The sequence below is a fragment of the Nomascus leucogenys genome, chromosome 17 (genome assembly GCF_006542625.1).
Source record: "Nomascus leucogenys isolate Asia chromosome 17, Asia_NLE_v1, whole genome shotgun sequence".
In the NCBI taxonomy this organism is placed as follows: Eukaryota; Metazoa; Chordata; class Mammalia; order Primates; family Hylobatidae; genus Nomascus; species Nomascus leucogenys.
The window spans coordinates 18,692,329-18,705,532 of NC_044397.1; the positions used below are offsets into that span (position 1 = coordinate 18,692,329).

A 13,204-nucleotide genomic window follows, 5' to 3' on the forward strand; every position below is an offset into this window, starting at 1 on the left:
TGTAAACATCTTGGCAAAAGAGCAGAAAGAACATGGTCAAAGAGCGAAGCAATATTCACCCTACATAGCTTCTACAAAGAGTCACTTCTAATTTAAAGATGCTGAGCCATACGGGATCCCCTTGCAACCACGGGTCATCATCACCTGGGCCACTCACACCGCCCCACTGTTAGAACTAACACTGGCTGCGTCCTTGAGAACAGGGGCCATGTCCACTGATGCCTCTTTCCCTGTCTAGATTCCAGTCACCTAGGCCCTCAACTCCAAGCCTGTTAAATGGGAGTGCACAGGGCCAAAGTGCATTCACAACCCAGCTCCTGGATCAGGCTGCTTTAGCCACACACCAAGATGATACACACTGTATCAGAAGGCTGGTAAATTAGCTCAGGGTCAGTTATTTAGGATCAAAGGGTCTGAAGGGGTTTAGCTTTCTTTGTATTCTTTACAGTTTAGAAGTAAAGACAAAACTATTTCCTTGCAGTGCCCACAGGACATCCTGTCACAATTCTGACTGTCTTTACTCCTCCTGCTGCTGCAGCCTGGACTTATCACCCTCTCTGGTTGCCTATTTTAAAAAATCCCACATAAATGCTGAAGCCTTCCCTAGAGTATCCATGACAATCTTTTCCTTTTCTGAATAGCACAGCACAGCACATAGTAAGTACTCAATAAATGCTTGCTAATTGAATGAATGAGCAAATGAATAAACTTCAATTCCATTTGTGGTCAGAGACACTACACTTAATCTCACTTACCAGAGTTTAGGATCTGATTTTGGGTGCCCATCGCTATGATTCCCAGCATTTGCCAGTGTTCCATCAGCAGTATTAAACCATACCTCCACCTCTTTGGAATCAATCACAGCCTTCCTTGTGTTTTTAAATGAACCATTTATATGAACATAGGCATAGCAAGTATGACTCTTTCCATCATAAAAATGCCAATGGTGGTGTTGACAGCAGAAGCTAGCATTTACTGAAGGTTTGCTATATGCTAGAAGTGTGCTAACGTTTTTCAGGAGAGGTCTTATTGGTAAGTTTATTGCTTATTAGTGGTAATTATTAATGGTAATCCTATTAATATAATAAGCTTGAAGTATAAAAATGCAGGCCGTCCCATAACACAGGTTGTGGTGTTACAAACCTTCACATTTAAATCCAGCGTTTGCAACTCAAAATGCTTTTCTCAGACATATTGTAATAAGTTAGGTTCCCAGGCTACTCCAACATCCAAGTGACAGGAAGAGTTCCAGGCTAGGGAGATAGGGGATTTGTTTGGTTTTAATTCTGTGGCTGTTACATTGGAGAACACGTATTTATAAGTTGAAAAATTAAACCAAAAGTCCAAGTGCTCTCCCTAACTGCCAAGCACTTCTGAACCAAACCCCAAAGATCTGAGTCCTAACTAGGACCTCAAGCAGGGGAAATAAGGACTTAGCTCACTTCCTGTTACAAGTGACAGCACTGCAATCAGGACCTCAGGGACCCATGGAGCAGCTGAGGACGGCTGGGAAGGCCAGGTCAGAGCTCCTGATGACAGGACAGGTGGAAGGTGTGGCTCTCACTGGCAGACATGTGCCCTACACTGTGCCCAGCATCTCGTGGGGTGGGGGGGGGTGCGGAGGGGCAACACTCAGGTCCTGGCAGGGAGAGGAAGAAAAAGGGGTAGGGGAGGAAGGGCTCAGCTGCAGGAACAGTCACTGCAAAGAGAAGTCCCAGATGGGGTAACCATTTAGAAACGAACACATTGTAAGGTCAGTGTTTTTTTGGTTTTGTTTTTGTGACGGAGTCTCGCTCTGTCGCCCAGGCTGGAGTGCAGTGACGCGATCTTGGCTCACTGCAAGCTCCGCCTCCCGGGTTCACGCCATTCTCCTGCCTCAGCCTCTCCGAGTAGCTGGGACTACAGGCGCCCGCCACCAGGCCTGGCTAATTTTTTGTATTTTTAGTAGAGACGGGGTTTCACCATGGTCTCGATCTCCTGACCTCGTGATCCACCCGCCTCGGCCTCCCAAAGTGCTAGGATTACAAGCATGAGCCAGCGTGCCCAGCCTGGGCAGTGTTTATATGAAGGAGACTAGTGAGGAAGAAGAGGCAGCCCTTCTGCTGCCCTCAAAGTTCCTGTGAGAGAGGCATTCCACGGTCCACATGTCCCAGGGTTCTCAGAGGCAGGGAGGCTGGGAAATCTGAAGCCACTCCACGAACACTCCTTCCTGGGATTCAATATCAGATGTAGCCTACACAGCTGGAAGCCCAGACACTCTCATCTTGGCTCAGCTCCATCTGAGCCCTGAAGCAGATCCAGCTGAGCAGATGAAGGCCAGATCAGCCTGGCTTCCCTGCACAACCTAAGAGCAACACCAAACATGGCAGCCCCGGAGTCCCCAAGAAGAGAAACCTGGTTCTTCCAATAAACGACATCTTTCTTTCTTCCAAGCTTACAGAAATTCAAATTCCTATCAGGTTAACCCAGTCAATCACTCTCAAGAATGCTTATGAGTACACGCACATGTCAAGGGCAGCATCCTAACTGTGATGACTTAAAAAAAAAAAAAAAATCTCTAAAAAGTGCTATTTGACATTTCCCAGAGACTGGCTAATGTTTATAGTTGCTTAATAATTTAATAATTCTAGCATTTTGTTCTTTGGACTAGTATAGATGGCAGCTTTTGTCAATTACAGCTTGCTATCATCACCCAAACTGGGTCTCAGCCACCCTTGACACAGAGCATTCTGAAACTGAGCGACTTATCAGGCCTTAAATTTTATAAAGCTGTGAGATTAGGCTATGCCTCACAATTTAGTGTTATGTTCCGTTTAGTCCCAAGGACAGTGTCTTATCTTCCTTTGTACTAGTGTACAGGGAGGGGTAGAATACTTCCAAAACACTTTTTTTTTCCCCCATAATACGGGGTTTCACTATGCTGCCCAGGCTGGTCTCAAACTCCTGGCCTCAATGAGTCCTCCTGCATCAGCCTCCCAAGTAGCTAGGACTACAGGCACACATCATTGCCCCTGGCTCACTTTCTTAATATAACAGGGCGTATAACCTGATCACATCCCATGAGAGGAGGCAGATAGGCTGAGAACCATCAACCCCGCCTTATAAGATAAAAGGCTCCAGAGAACCTGGTCTCTCTCTCTCTCTCTCTCTCTCTCTCACACACACACACACACACACACACACACACACACGTGCATGCACAATTAGTGGTATAGCCAATACCAATTCTTCTGATTATACATACAGCATATTTTTAAAACACCGTTTGCTTGCACGGTGCTCAATACATAAAAGGAGTTAATTATCTGTGGCTAAAAGTTCATGAAGTCTGCCTTGTTAAAAAGTCATCCACTCAGTCATCAGATGCTTTGCTCTGTAAGGCTCTGAGATATGACTGCACTCTTCACCTTCTCAACATTTTTTTTTTTTTTTTGAGACAGGGTCTCACTGTCTTGCCCAGGCTGGAGTGCAGTGGTGCTATCTCGGCTCACTGCAGCCTCGACCTTCCAGGCTCAAACAATCCTCCCACCTCAGCCCCCAAAGTAGCTGGGACTACGGGCACCATGCCTCGCTAATTTTTTATATTTTTTGTAGAGACAGGGTGTCGCCATGCTGCCCACACTGGTCTCGAACTCCTGAGCTCAAGCAATCCACCCACCTTGGCCTCCTAAAGTGCTAGGATCCAACTTTTCTTTACCCCTTGCCTTCTGAAGGTTCTATGTTGAATGGACACTTAAAATAGAATCAGCAAAAGAAAAATAAAATCAGTGTAGGTCCAGGGCCCTATAGGTAGTTTGGTGGGATCCAAATCAAGTTATAGGCTTAAATGAACATCAAGAAGAAAGCTAACTGTAACCTGGCTACAGCATTAGCCCAGAATTGTTTAGGAACTAAGGGCCAGCGATACCAAACATATGCCACAAACAATTCATCAGGACCTTCTCTTTGAGCTACAGAGAAGACAAGAGGTGAAAAGAGCAAGGGGCTTGCTGCAACCTTGGCTTCTCCCCTCTAGGGGGTCCACAAGGAGGTATGTGTCTCCAGACCCGGTACCATTTTGGGCACTGGACATTTTTGTCTTTATAAACACCATCTTCCATATGTGTTTTCTCTCTTTCCACTAGCTATCAGGAAACTTAGGAGAAAAGCTTTCTGCCCACTTAGAAGAACACAGTCTTATGAATGTGACTCCTCAATGCATCTTTTCTCTTGCTCTATTTCATACTTTCCCTAACTCAAACCTTCATGGAAAAGGAAAAATCTTGGTTTATTACATGTCTGTTTTGAGCATTTCAAATTCACTGGTGAGGAATTAAGTAATGATCCTTAGGAAATCACAACAGTGGCTAAGATGAATATTGGAATACTGTTTACTATATGCCAGGCTTCATTCTAAGTTCTTTTTGCACTTCAACTCACTGACTCTCATTAACAGCCCTATGGACAGGAAAGCCCCAGAATGCCCTAAGTCCCACTCTATGCCAGAATGGGGCTCTACACGGTTTGTTTCAAGACAGGGTCTCGCTCTGTTGCCCAGGCTGGAGTGCAGTGGTGCAATGACAGCTCACTGCAGCCTAGACCTCACGGGCTCAAACGGTCTTTCCCACCTCAGCCTCCTGAGTAGCTGGGACCACAGGCATGCACCACCAGCACCCCTGGCTCATTTTTAAATTTTTTTTGTAGAAACAAAATCTCCCTATGTTGCCCAGGCTGGTTTTGAACTCCTGGGCTCAAGCGATCCTCCCACCTCAGCCTCACATGGTGATGGGACGACAGGCGTGACCCACCATGCCCGGCCTCTCTACACTGCTCTGATCATACCATACTATTAAGACAAGACTTGGCATACATCCCAAATACATGTACTATCAATTATGTACAAATACTATTATAATAGAAAATACACATTTTGAGAGGATAAAAAAATCACAAATGGATATTTTCTCCCAGAACGTTATAGACTGTCTTGCATTCCCCATTTTCAAGATGAGGACTCTCTGAAGAGAGTGATTTGTCCTTCCCTGGGTTGCAGAGAAAATTAGACATAAGGGCATATGTCAAGTGCCTCAGACATCATGAATGCTCAGGAATGTTTTCCTCCCCACACAACTGAAGAAAAATAAAGTAGCTCTTAAAAAGCAAACATTTTTTAACCTCTGTATTTAGCTTAGTGGTTGACAGGAAGAATTTAAAGTTAAAACACTGGACCAATGAATTAAGGATCAAACAAGAAAGGAACATAATGGCCGCTCATAAAAGTGGATGAAAGGAAGAAGTGAATAGAAAAGGAAAAGCCCACTACTATAGCGAGACTGCCTCCTGTGACTAAGAACTTTCCAAATTAGGTTTCACTGCTGCAGAGGAAGTCCGATCAGGAAAAGATCAGAGACAAGTCAAGGCAACGAGCGCAGAAGTCTGTAGGCCTCTTGGCTGACATGTGGCGTCCTTCTCTTGTGCACCCACACCTCACACCCAGCAGGCATTCAGGCCGCCAGGCCACATTTTGGATTCTCCCAAGTGTGTAAGGGAAAGCCTGCACGATGAAACCATCCTGCCTTAAACCTTTCTGGCCAGAAATGCCAGACTGTACTTTTCTTTCCACCCCTACCTAGGCCTGGCCACCTGCAAACTAACCAACCACAGAGAACAAAGTCCCTGGTTCACCTGCGGCCACAGCTTTTAACCTGAGGGGTCTAGTGAAGGCACTTAAGCCACCTTGCCTGGAATGCCAACAGAATGCCCCAGGTTGGACCCCCGCCCCAACCCTGCACGGTAACCTTCAGCTCCAGGAGACTTCTGGCTTCTCCTTCTGCAACTGCCCAGCCCCATCCAATGCGCCACAGGGCCCTGCTCCCTCTCTGGCCTTGCGCTGGGAGCCCTGTGTGCTGGCCTGTGACAGTCAGATCTCTGTACCAAATTTCTAGCTTGGTGCTCACCTGTGTTGCGCAAGGCATGCTCTGCTATGACATGCAGCAAGGCCGGGGGCCCGAGCCGCGCATTCCCAGCCACATTCATCAGGCCTTTCAACTGAGGAAACACCTAAAGGAATGGCTGGGAGCAGGTTGTGCTGGAGGGGGAGGATGGGACCCACCACACTGCCCAACTGAGTCTGACACAATGAAGAACAGTCTCCAGAGACAAGTCTAAGGACTTAAATAACATGACATTTTCCAGAAAAAGCACAGTGTTTTGGTAAAGCCTCACATAACCTGTGCACAGACACTGGAGTTTCTCACACAGCCTAATGACCCTTTTCCAGACTTTGGAAAAGAGTTAGATTAGTGGTATCATTATGCACCCACAGCATACATCTTCCATCAGAGGTATCAATCACTGTCATGTCTTAAATTCTTCTCAATAACTGACAACTTGCTCAGACTCTCCACAGAAGACCATTTTGTAGTCCCACAAGTGGACAAGTTTTGACAATAGATGCTGTGCCTTATATTTATTGTCCCAGTACTGAACATGCTTGCTCCTGGTACACAGTAGGCACCAATAAATGCTTGCTACACCAATAGAACAGCCGAAGAATCCAACTACAGTCTGAATAAAAGTACAGCAGGCTCTTTGCTGACTCAAATCATTGCCAAGAATTTCTTTCCCACATTAAGCACATTACCAAATTATATACATAAAGAAAAATTCTTCTCTTCACCCAAGAGATTTAAAAAAAAAGGGCTTCTATAATTAAGGATGATTTTAAAAATTGCAGGCAATGTAGCAAAATGAGTATTAACCCAGACTTGAAACAGTCTAAATAGTTATTACCAAATCAATTTCAAAGCATTTCAATTTAGTAGTGAGCAGGGCGATACAGGTGGCAACAAAGCAGCATTAGCATAAAATCAAAAGGGCAGAATTTACAATAAGTCAAAAAGGAAAATAAAGTACAATTAATTCATCTTTATGTGCCTCTGCATCTGATTATCTCCCTTGGGACACAAAGTCCAGGAAATAAAAGGTCTAAAGCTACTTCTGGAATCACTTTCATTTTATAAGCCTAGCAGGAGGTAGGAGAGAGTCAAAGGAAGATAAAAGTCAGCCCGTGATAATTTTTTTTAAACATCCTAAGCAACTAGGCAGAAAAATAAATATTATCAAACTCTAGCAAGATACTCTAGCAGGATACTAACCAGGTGTCTAATATTTTACTGTAAGCTACTTCTGCAGAAGTGTCTCTACGAAGGTATTCCCCTGTCTAAATGCATACCTGCCTCTCTGCTTCAAACTGAGCAAGAAGAAAACAAATGTAAGCATGAGGAAAGCAAAGGAAAAGCAGTCAGAAGAGCTTGAATTCTGAGCACTTAATCACCCAGAAAGCCACCTAGCCTGGTGGAATGTGGCGGCTCATGCCTGCCAGCTCAGGTGCTGAGAGCCGGGCAGGTAAATGACATACCTGCTCTGTGTGGCAGACACACCCAGCTGGGGAGAGGCAGCCATCGTTCCCTCAGGGTCCCCTCCCTTCATGGAACTGTCCTAGCACCGTTTCTCCAAAGGAGGCCGATTCAGGACACTACAAAAATACTCTGGAGATTACACATCTCAACAGGTAAAGGCAGATTAAAAAGATGAATGGAGAGAGTGACTGACTTAACGGCCCCTCCCTCAGCCAGAATAAGTCCTTCCCCTCTGCACATCTATCATTAATGGATAGGAAGGATTTCTTTTTATTTTGATAGGAAAGCTGGGTTTTCTTTGTTGCTTCTCATCCAGGCTCTATCCTCTTTCTTCCTAAATGCAGAAATAGCCTATTTTCTTGAAACAAATACACACACTTAAAATTTTATCACAATATGTACATAAACAAAAATTAAATTTATCTCAAAGCACTTTAAAACACATTATTTTCAGTGATGCTTTGTTTGAAAATCAGATTGGTTTTCACACATTCTAATGAAAACATACTTTATATTTCTTTCTAAACTGGGATTAATACAGCTGACAGTTTCCATTTGTAACAGTTGGAAGCAAGTCATATTCAAAGGAATATCACTAAGAAAAAATGTTTTCTCAGACAAGGAGGAAACACCTTTAAAAGCATACTTTGTGAAGTTTTTCTTTTCACAGTAAGTAACTGAAAGCTATTTTATGGTGATTGGGTACAGTTGGGTTTCACATTGAGAAGATTTTCACATTGCAAATTTGAAAATCAGACACTAACTTCTAGGTAATGCCAATGATTTTAACATGTAAAGAGTAAGGAAGTTCACTTAAAAAAATAAAAAAGATAATCATAGGGAATTCAGTTAATCCCATTCAGCTTAGACGGTATTTCTACATGACAGAATTATTATACTTCTAAAGACATTTATGTCAGAAGAACTTGGACCTCCTGAAAGAGGATAAAGTGGAACTCCCCTCTGGATAACATAATACAGTTGAAACGGGGCAGGAGGGGTTTACTAAGCCCTGGCCTTCAGAGAGGAAGACTGGAGGGGGCCCAGTAAATTCTTCTACTGGTTACTAGCCTGCCCTTTCTCCCCCTAAGCAGTGGAAACAGAACACAGGCAGGGCACCCTGTGGCAGTCCTGATGAGAACACATACTTTATATTTCTTTCTAAACTGGGTGCCTGGGCATGTGGGAACACAAGCTTCCTGTCCCTGCATCTGCTGGACAAAAATATTTAGATTAAATATAACCAACATGATGCAAATCAGCTTAAAGAGTAAAGAAAGGTCCAGGAATTTTAAAGGATGGTTTAGCACTGTCTGAAATTTCCCCAAACTGCTCTGAATAAACCATGCGAATACTGTACGTGGAACCCTGCTTTGAGCCCACAGCTGCCCAAAGCTTGCAAGGCCTCGGCAGCTGTGTGCACTTTGTACCAGTCCGCCCCCAAAGCCTCTGCCATTCCAACCCCAGCTCTACTGGCTGACAAATATTAAACTACTTAAAATGGAAAATTAAATGGAAAGCCTCTTCCTGCCTTCTCCAGGCCCTATGTAATTGGGAGCATGGGTCCTCACCAGCCTGTTTTACAAGCCACTGTTAGGTCTTCCAAAGCAGGAAGCCAAGGTATCTCATCTTCATCTCCGCCCAACTAGGGTCACGGTGCTCTTGAATAGTTTACTCTGTGAAACACTTACGATGCCCAAAAGCTGCCATTCCCAGGCTACACCTTATAAAAACAGGCATGTTCTTCAGATGGAAAAAGGCACACCCCTAACTCTAGCAATCACAGAACCACAACTGAGTCATAGATAACCTGCTCTGTGAAGAGGCAGTGGAACCTGCACACCCTGTATTGATTTAAGAGGAAGCTCTTCCCCTTTCTGTCCCCACCACTCCTGCCTCTTCAAAGACCTGTGGCTACAGTCTGCCTGGAGAGGAAATTCTTGCATCTTTTCCTTCTCCTCCCCACCACACCTCCAGCGTGTCCCTTGGCAACAAGTTCTAATTCTGCATGTCACGGAAGGAGAGAGAACAGAGGAATGTTGTCAACAGCAGTGCCTCTCTCTCATCCCTCTACAGCCCTTGCAACCTGCAGGAAAACAGAGTGGGAGACATGGTCTCCAGAGCTGGGGTCTTCTGGATGAGAGGGACTTACCAGCCACTTCCTAATTCCTTCTGCTTTCACCTACAGTTGCCACTTTTCATGCTCAGCCGAGTTATGGGAACATGTTGGCTTGAGCAAAGGAAAAATGCAGCTTCAATGTCATGAAATATGCTACTCTGTCATCATGGCAGAGGTTATAACACAGAGAGTGAAAGGTTTGATGAAGCCCATGTGGAATGGGGATCCTGCATAGCTTCTATATAAACTGAATGTTCCCTCCCCCGACGCAACTCGACAGTGGCAACACTTCTCTTTCCTTAATTTCTCATTTCCAGCATCATGCTAGGAACCTAGTAGATAGCTGGATTAATGAGACCTCTGTTTACATCTGGAGAGAAAATTAAATAACAAAACAAGAACAAATACACTGAAGGGGAATATTGAGACACTATGGGGAACATGTAAGAGGGGTCTAATCAGTCAGCTACTGGGTAGGACTGTATGAGATTAACTATTAAGAACCTCCTGCAGTTTAATCTTTCATTGACAACACAAAAAACCAAACCAGCACCATTTCTTTCCTCTCCTTAGAATACCTTAAAAATTGTGGCACTGTATCTCAATGACAGAGAAAGAGAAATAAACGAATGGGTGGCTCTCAGTTATCAAAAGTTTGGGCCGGGCACAGTGGCTCATGCTTGTAATCACAGTACTTTAGGAGGCCAAGGTGGGAGGAATGCTTGAGGCCACAAATTTGAGACCAGCCTGGGTAACATAGCGAAGTATGTTAAAAATTTTTTTTAATGAGCTAAGTGTGGTGGCACATGCCTGTAGTCCCAACTACTCGGGAGCCTGAGGTGGGAGGATTGCATTAGCCCAGAAGTTTGGCTGCAGTGAGCTACAATTGTACCACTGCCCTCCAGCCTGGGCCACAGAGCAAAACCCTGTCTCAAGAAAAGTTTGTAACTGTCAAAGCAAAAAAAAAAAGATTTGGTTATAATCAGAGGCATGTAATGCCAATGGCCAGGATGTTCAAAAGAAAAAGCCTGTCGAAACAATGCCGCACTGGCCACATCCTTGAAGATAAATTATCTGCAGGAGATGAAATTTCAGAAGAACTGAGAATACTGTGAAGAAAGTCATCTGGTTATCTCAGAATAAATACCAAAGATCTATCTATGGTAGACAGCTCAGAAGAGATAGGGCACAAGAACAGAAGTAACGCTGGGAAAAATTAGCTGAACTAGACTAAACAGCAGCTGGGGAAGCAGGGTAAGATGAGAATGGGGAATTAGCAGAATAAGCTCACTGGAAGGCCTTCAAGCTGAGTGAAAAGAATATAAATTTGCTACACAAAACTCGGCCCACCATTTATACGAAATGTCCAGAATAAGCTACAGAGACAGAAAGATTCATAGATTACTGGTTGACTAGGACTGGGGAGCTTGGAGTAAGAAATAGAGTGTGGCTTCTAATGGTCACAGGGTTTCTTTTGGGGATAATGAAAATGTTCTAAAATCAGATAGTGGTGATAGTTGCACAACTTTTTAAATATACTAAAAACCATCCAATGGTTCAAATGAGTGAATACTATGTTATGTGAATTTCATCATAATAAAGAATGAAGGCAAAATAAAACAAAAATCCACAAAAGATTCTGATTCAATTGAAAATTATGGCAAGAAGCCTCCTTCCTTAAGCTGAGGGGCCCCTCTAGAAGCTATAGTGAGGTCTACACCAAAGAGTCCACAACCCAATCCCAGGAATCTCACAGACCTTCTGGGGCAATCTCCAAAGTGCAAACTGGATGAACCTGCTGCCTGGTTTTCCAAATTACACTTGAAATAAACTGCAGGTGACTAAAGAAAATAAGGAGCTCAAAGGTTGTTCATTCCATTTGATTACATAGTAATATGGAAGTGGCATTCAGTCCACAATAAAGCATAAACTATCCCTCAAAGACACATGCATAACTCAGCAAAAGGGGAGTTAAATCTTTCAGAAGAGCTCTGAGTGAAACTGCAATATAACCTTGGAACAGAGGAAGGCCTGAATAATCCCCTCCAGGGGTCCCACCCATCTGTTACCTGAAAGGCACCAAGCTGGAGACCTGAGTCACACAGACACTGGAGCCCAGCTGCAGAAACATAAATGCAGTCTGTCTGGGATGGCATATAAAAATAAAGACTCTTAAATTCCATGGATGATTCTAATACAAACTTGGGACTGAAAACTACTGGATTAATCAAAATCCTTAATTTTCTTAATTTTCTAGAGAAAGAAAGTATGCAAAAAGGTAAATTCAACGTTGCTCAAGTCACCTGGCAAATCGGCCTAAGAGTCAGGACTGGAACCCAGGTCTCCTGACCCCTAGGCTTCAGGACAACCACACTTATTACACGGGTGTAGGGGCTCAGGGAGGTCATCCTTAGAAAATTCCGGCCTCAAAACGCAGTCAGATCCCATGATAAGAAACCCTACAAAACATACGCCTGAGCTATCATCAGGAAAATAAGTGACCTTGAGATTGGGATAAGACGACGTCTTAATATGCAGGAATTTCATTGCTCTGCTGTGTGCCCCAGTGGGACCTGATGCCCAACAAATGGAATTGAATATAGAAGAGCAAAGATTTTTGTTTCGCAGGCCAGATCTGATCTGGATTCCTTTTTTTAACAAATGAGCTGACTGTTATAAAGTAAACATCAAGGAATGTAAAAGCCAATGCTCCATTCTCTCAGCTACACATGGAGTCAGTGCCGCCTGCAAAGAACAGAGCAGGCGCTGGCAGACTGACCTTCACAGACCACGCTAAAACCCTCTGAGGAAGTGCCTGGTGAATGCTCTGGTTGACGAGCTTCAAGCCATTACATTACCGAGCAGTGTGCTTCTTACCTATAATTCCACTGTCCTTGCTTTCCAGGGTGGAACTAGGGCTGCTAATGGTCTCACAGGGACTTTTGTTGGCTGCCGTCTTGCTGACACAGCTATTCAAGGTTGAGCAGGGGCTATCGGTGCTAGGAGATGCGGTGCTGCTTGTTAGTGTGGAGCAAGGACTGATGCCTTGACTCAGAGCTGTGCACTGCAAGATGAATGGAAGGAGGAGTTAGCACGGCTTACACAGGATGCTTTGACACATGCTTTTGTTTTTGTGCTAAAACAATAAAACTAAGAACAGGAAAACGGAAGTTTTAAAAAAATCTAAAGAGATATGTGTGTATAGATATGGATTCATGGAGCTTTATCTATATAAATGTATATGTGGTCTTCCAAATTTTAAGAGAGCAGTATCTTTGTTCTGTTCCCCTCCTTTGTGATTTTCCTTTTTATTAAAAGGTCAGTCTTAGCAATAATTTAGTGAGGATGCACATTGATACAACAGAAATGGCAAACAGGCAGACTTCCTTTCATTTAAAGTCTGCAGAAGACAAATGGGTTATTTGACCTCTGTACGGAAAACCTGGGAACTCTGTTTTTGTAATGTTTCACGAACACTGCAACCTGATTCAATTCCTCAAGATTTATGGGCTCTGCAATCAGGGGAAGGAGACTGGTGACCACTGCACTCTCAGTCAATGCATGACACCCTCCCTTGCAGCGCAGAGACCTTCACCAGGGTAGAAGCTCCATCCTGCATTGCTATTCAGATGCACACATCACATCTGGGAAGTGGCAGGGTGCATGCTGCTGCTCCCTTGGGAGG

General features: G+C 44.1%; 1 protein-coding gene across 6 annotated transcripts in view; it reads right to left on the bottom strand.

The window, feature by feature from the left end:
• TANC1 (tetratricopeptide repeat, ankyrin repeat and coiled-coil containing 1) overlaps nucleotides 1–13,204 on the bottom strand; it is a 263,097-nt gene that overhangs the window by 69,902 nt on the left and 179,991 nt on the right. For 5 of the 6 annotated variants that reach the window (XM_030796063.1, XM_030796061.1, XM_030796064.1 and 2 more), the window contains exon 7: nucleotides 12,397–12,583. The exons of the other annotated variant lie outside the window; for it this stretch is intronic. In XM_030796063.1, coding sequence (XP_030651923.1) covers nucleotides 12,397–12,583 — 187 coding nt within the window. The remainder of the gene's footprint in view (nucleotides 1–12,396; nucleotides 12,584–13,204) is intronic. 6 annotated transcript variants of the gene reach the window in all.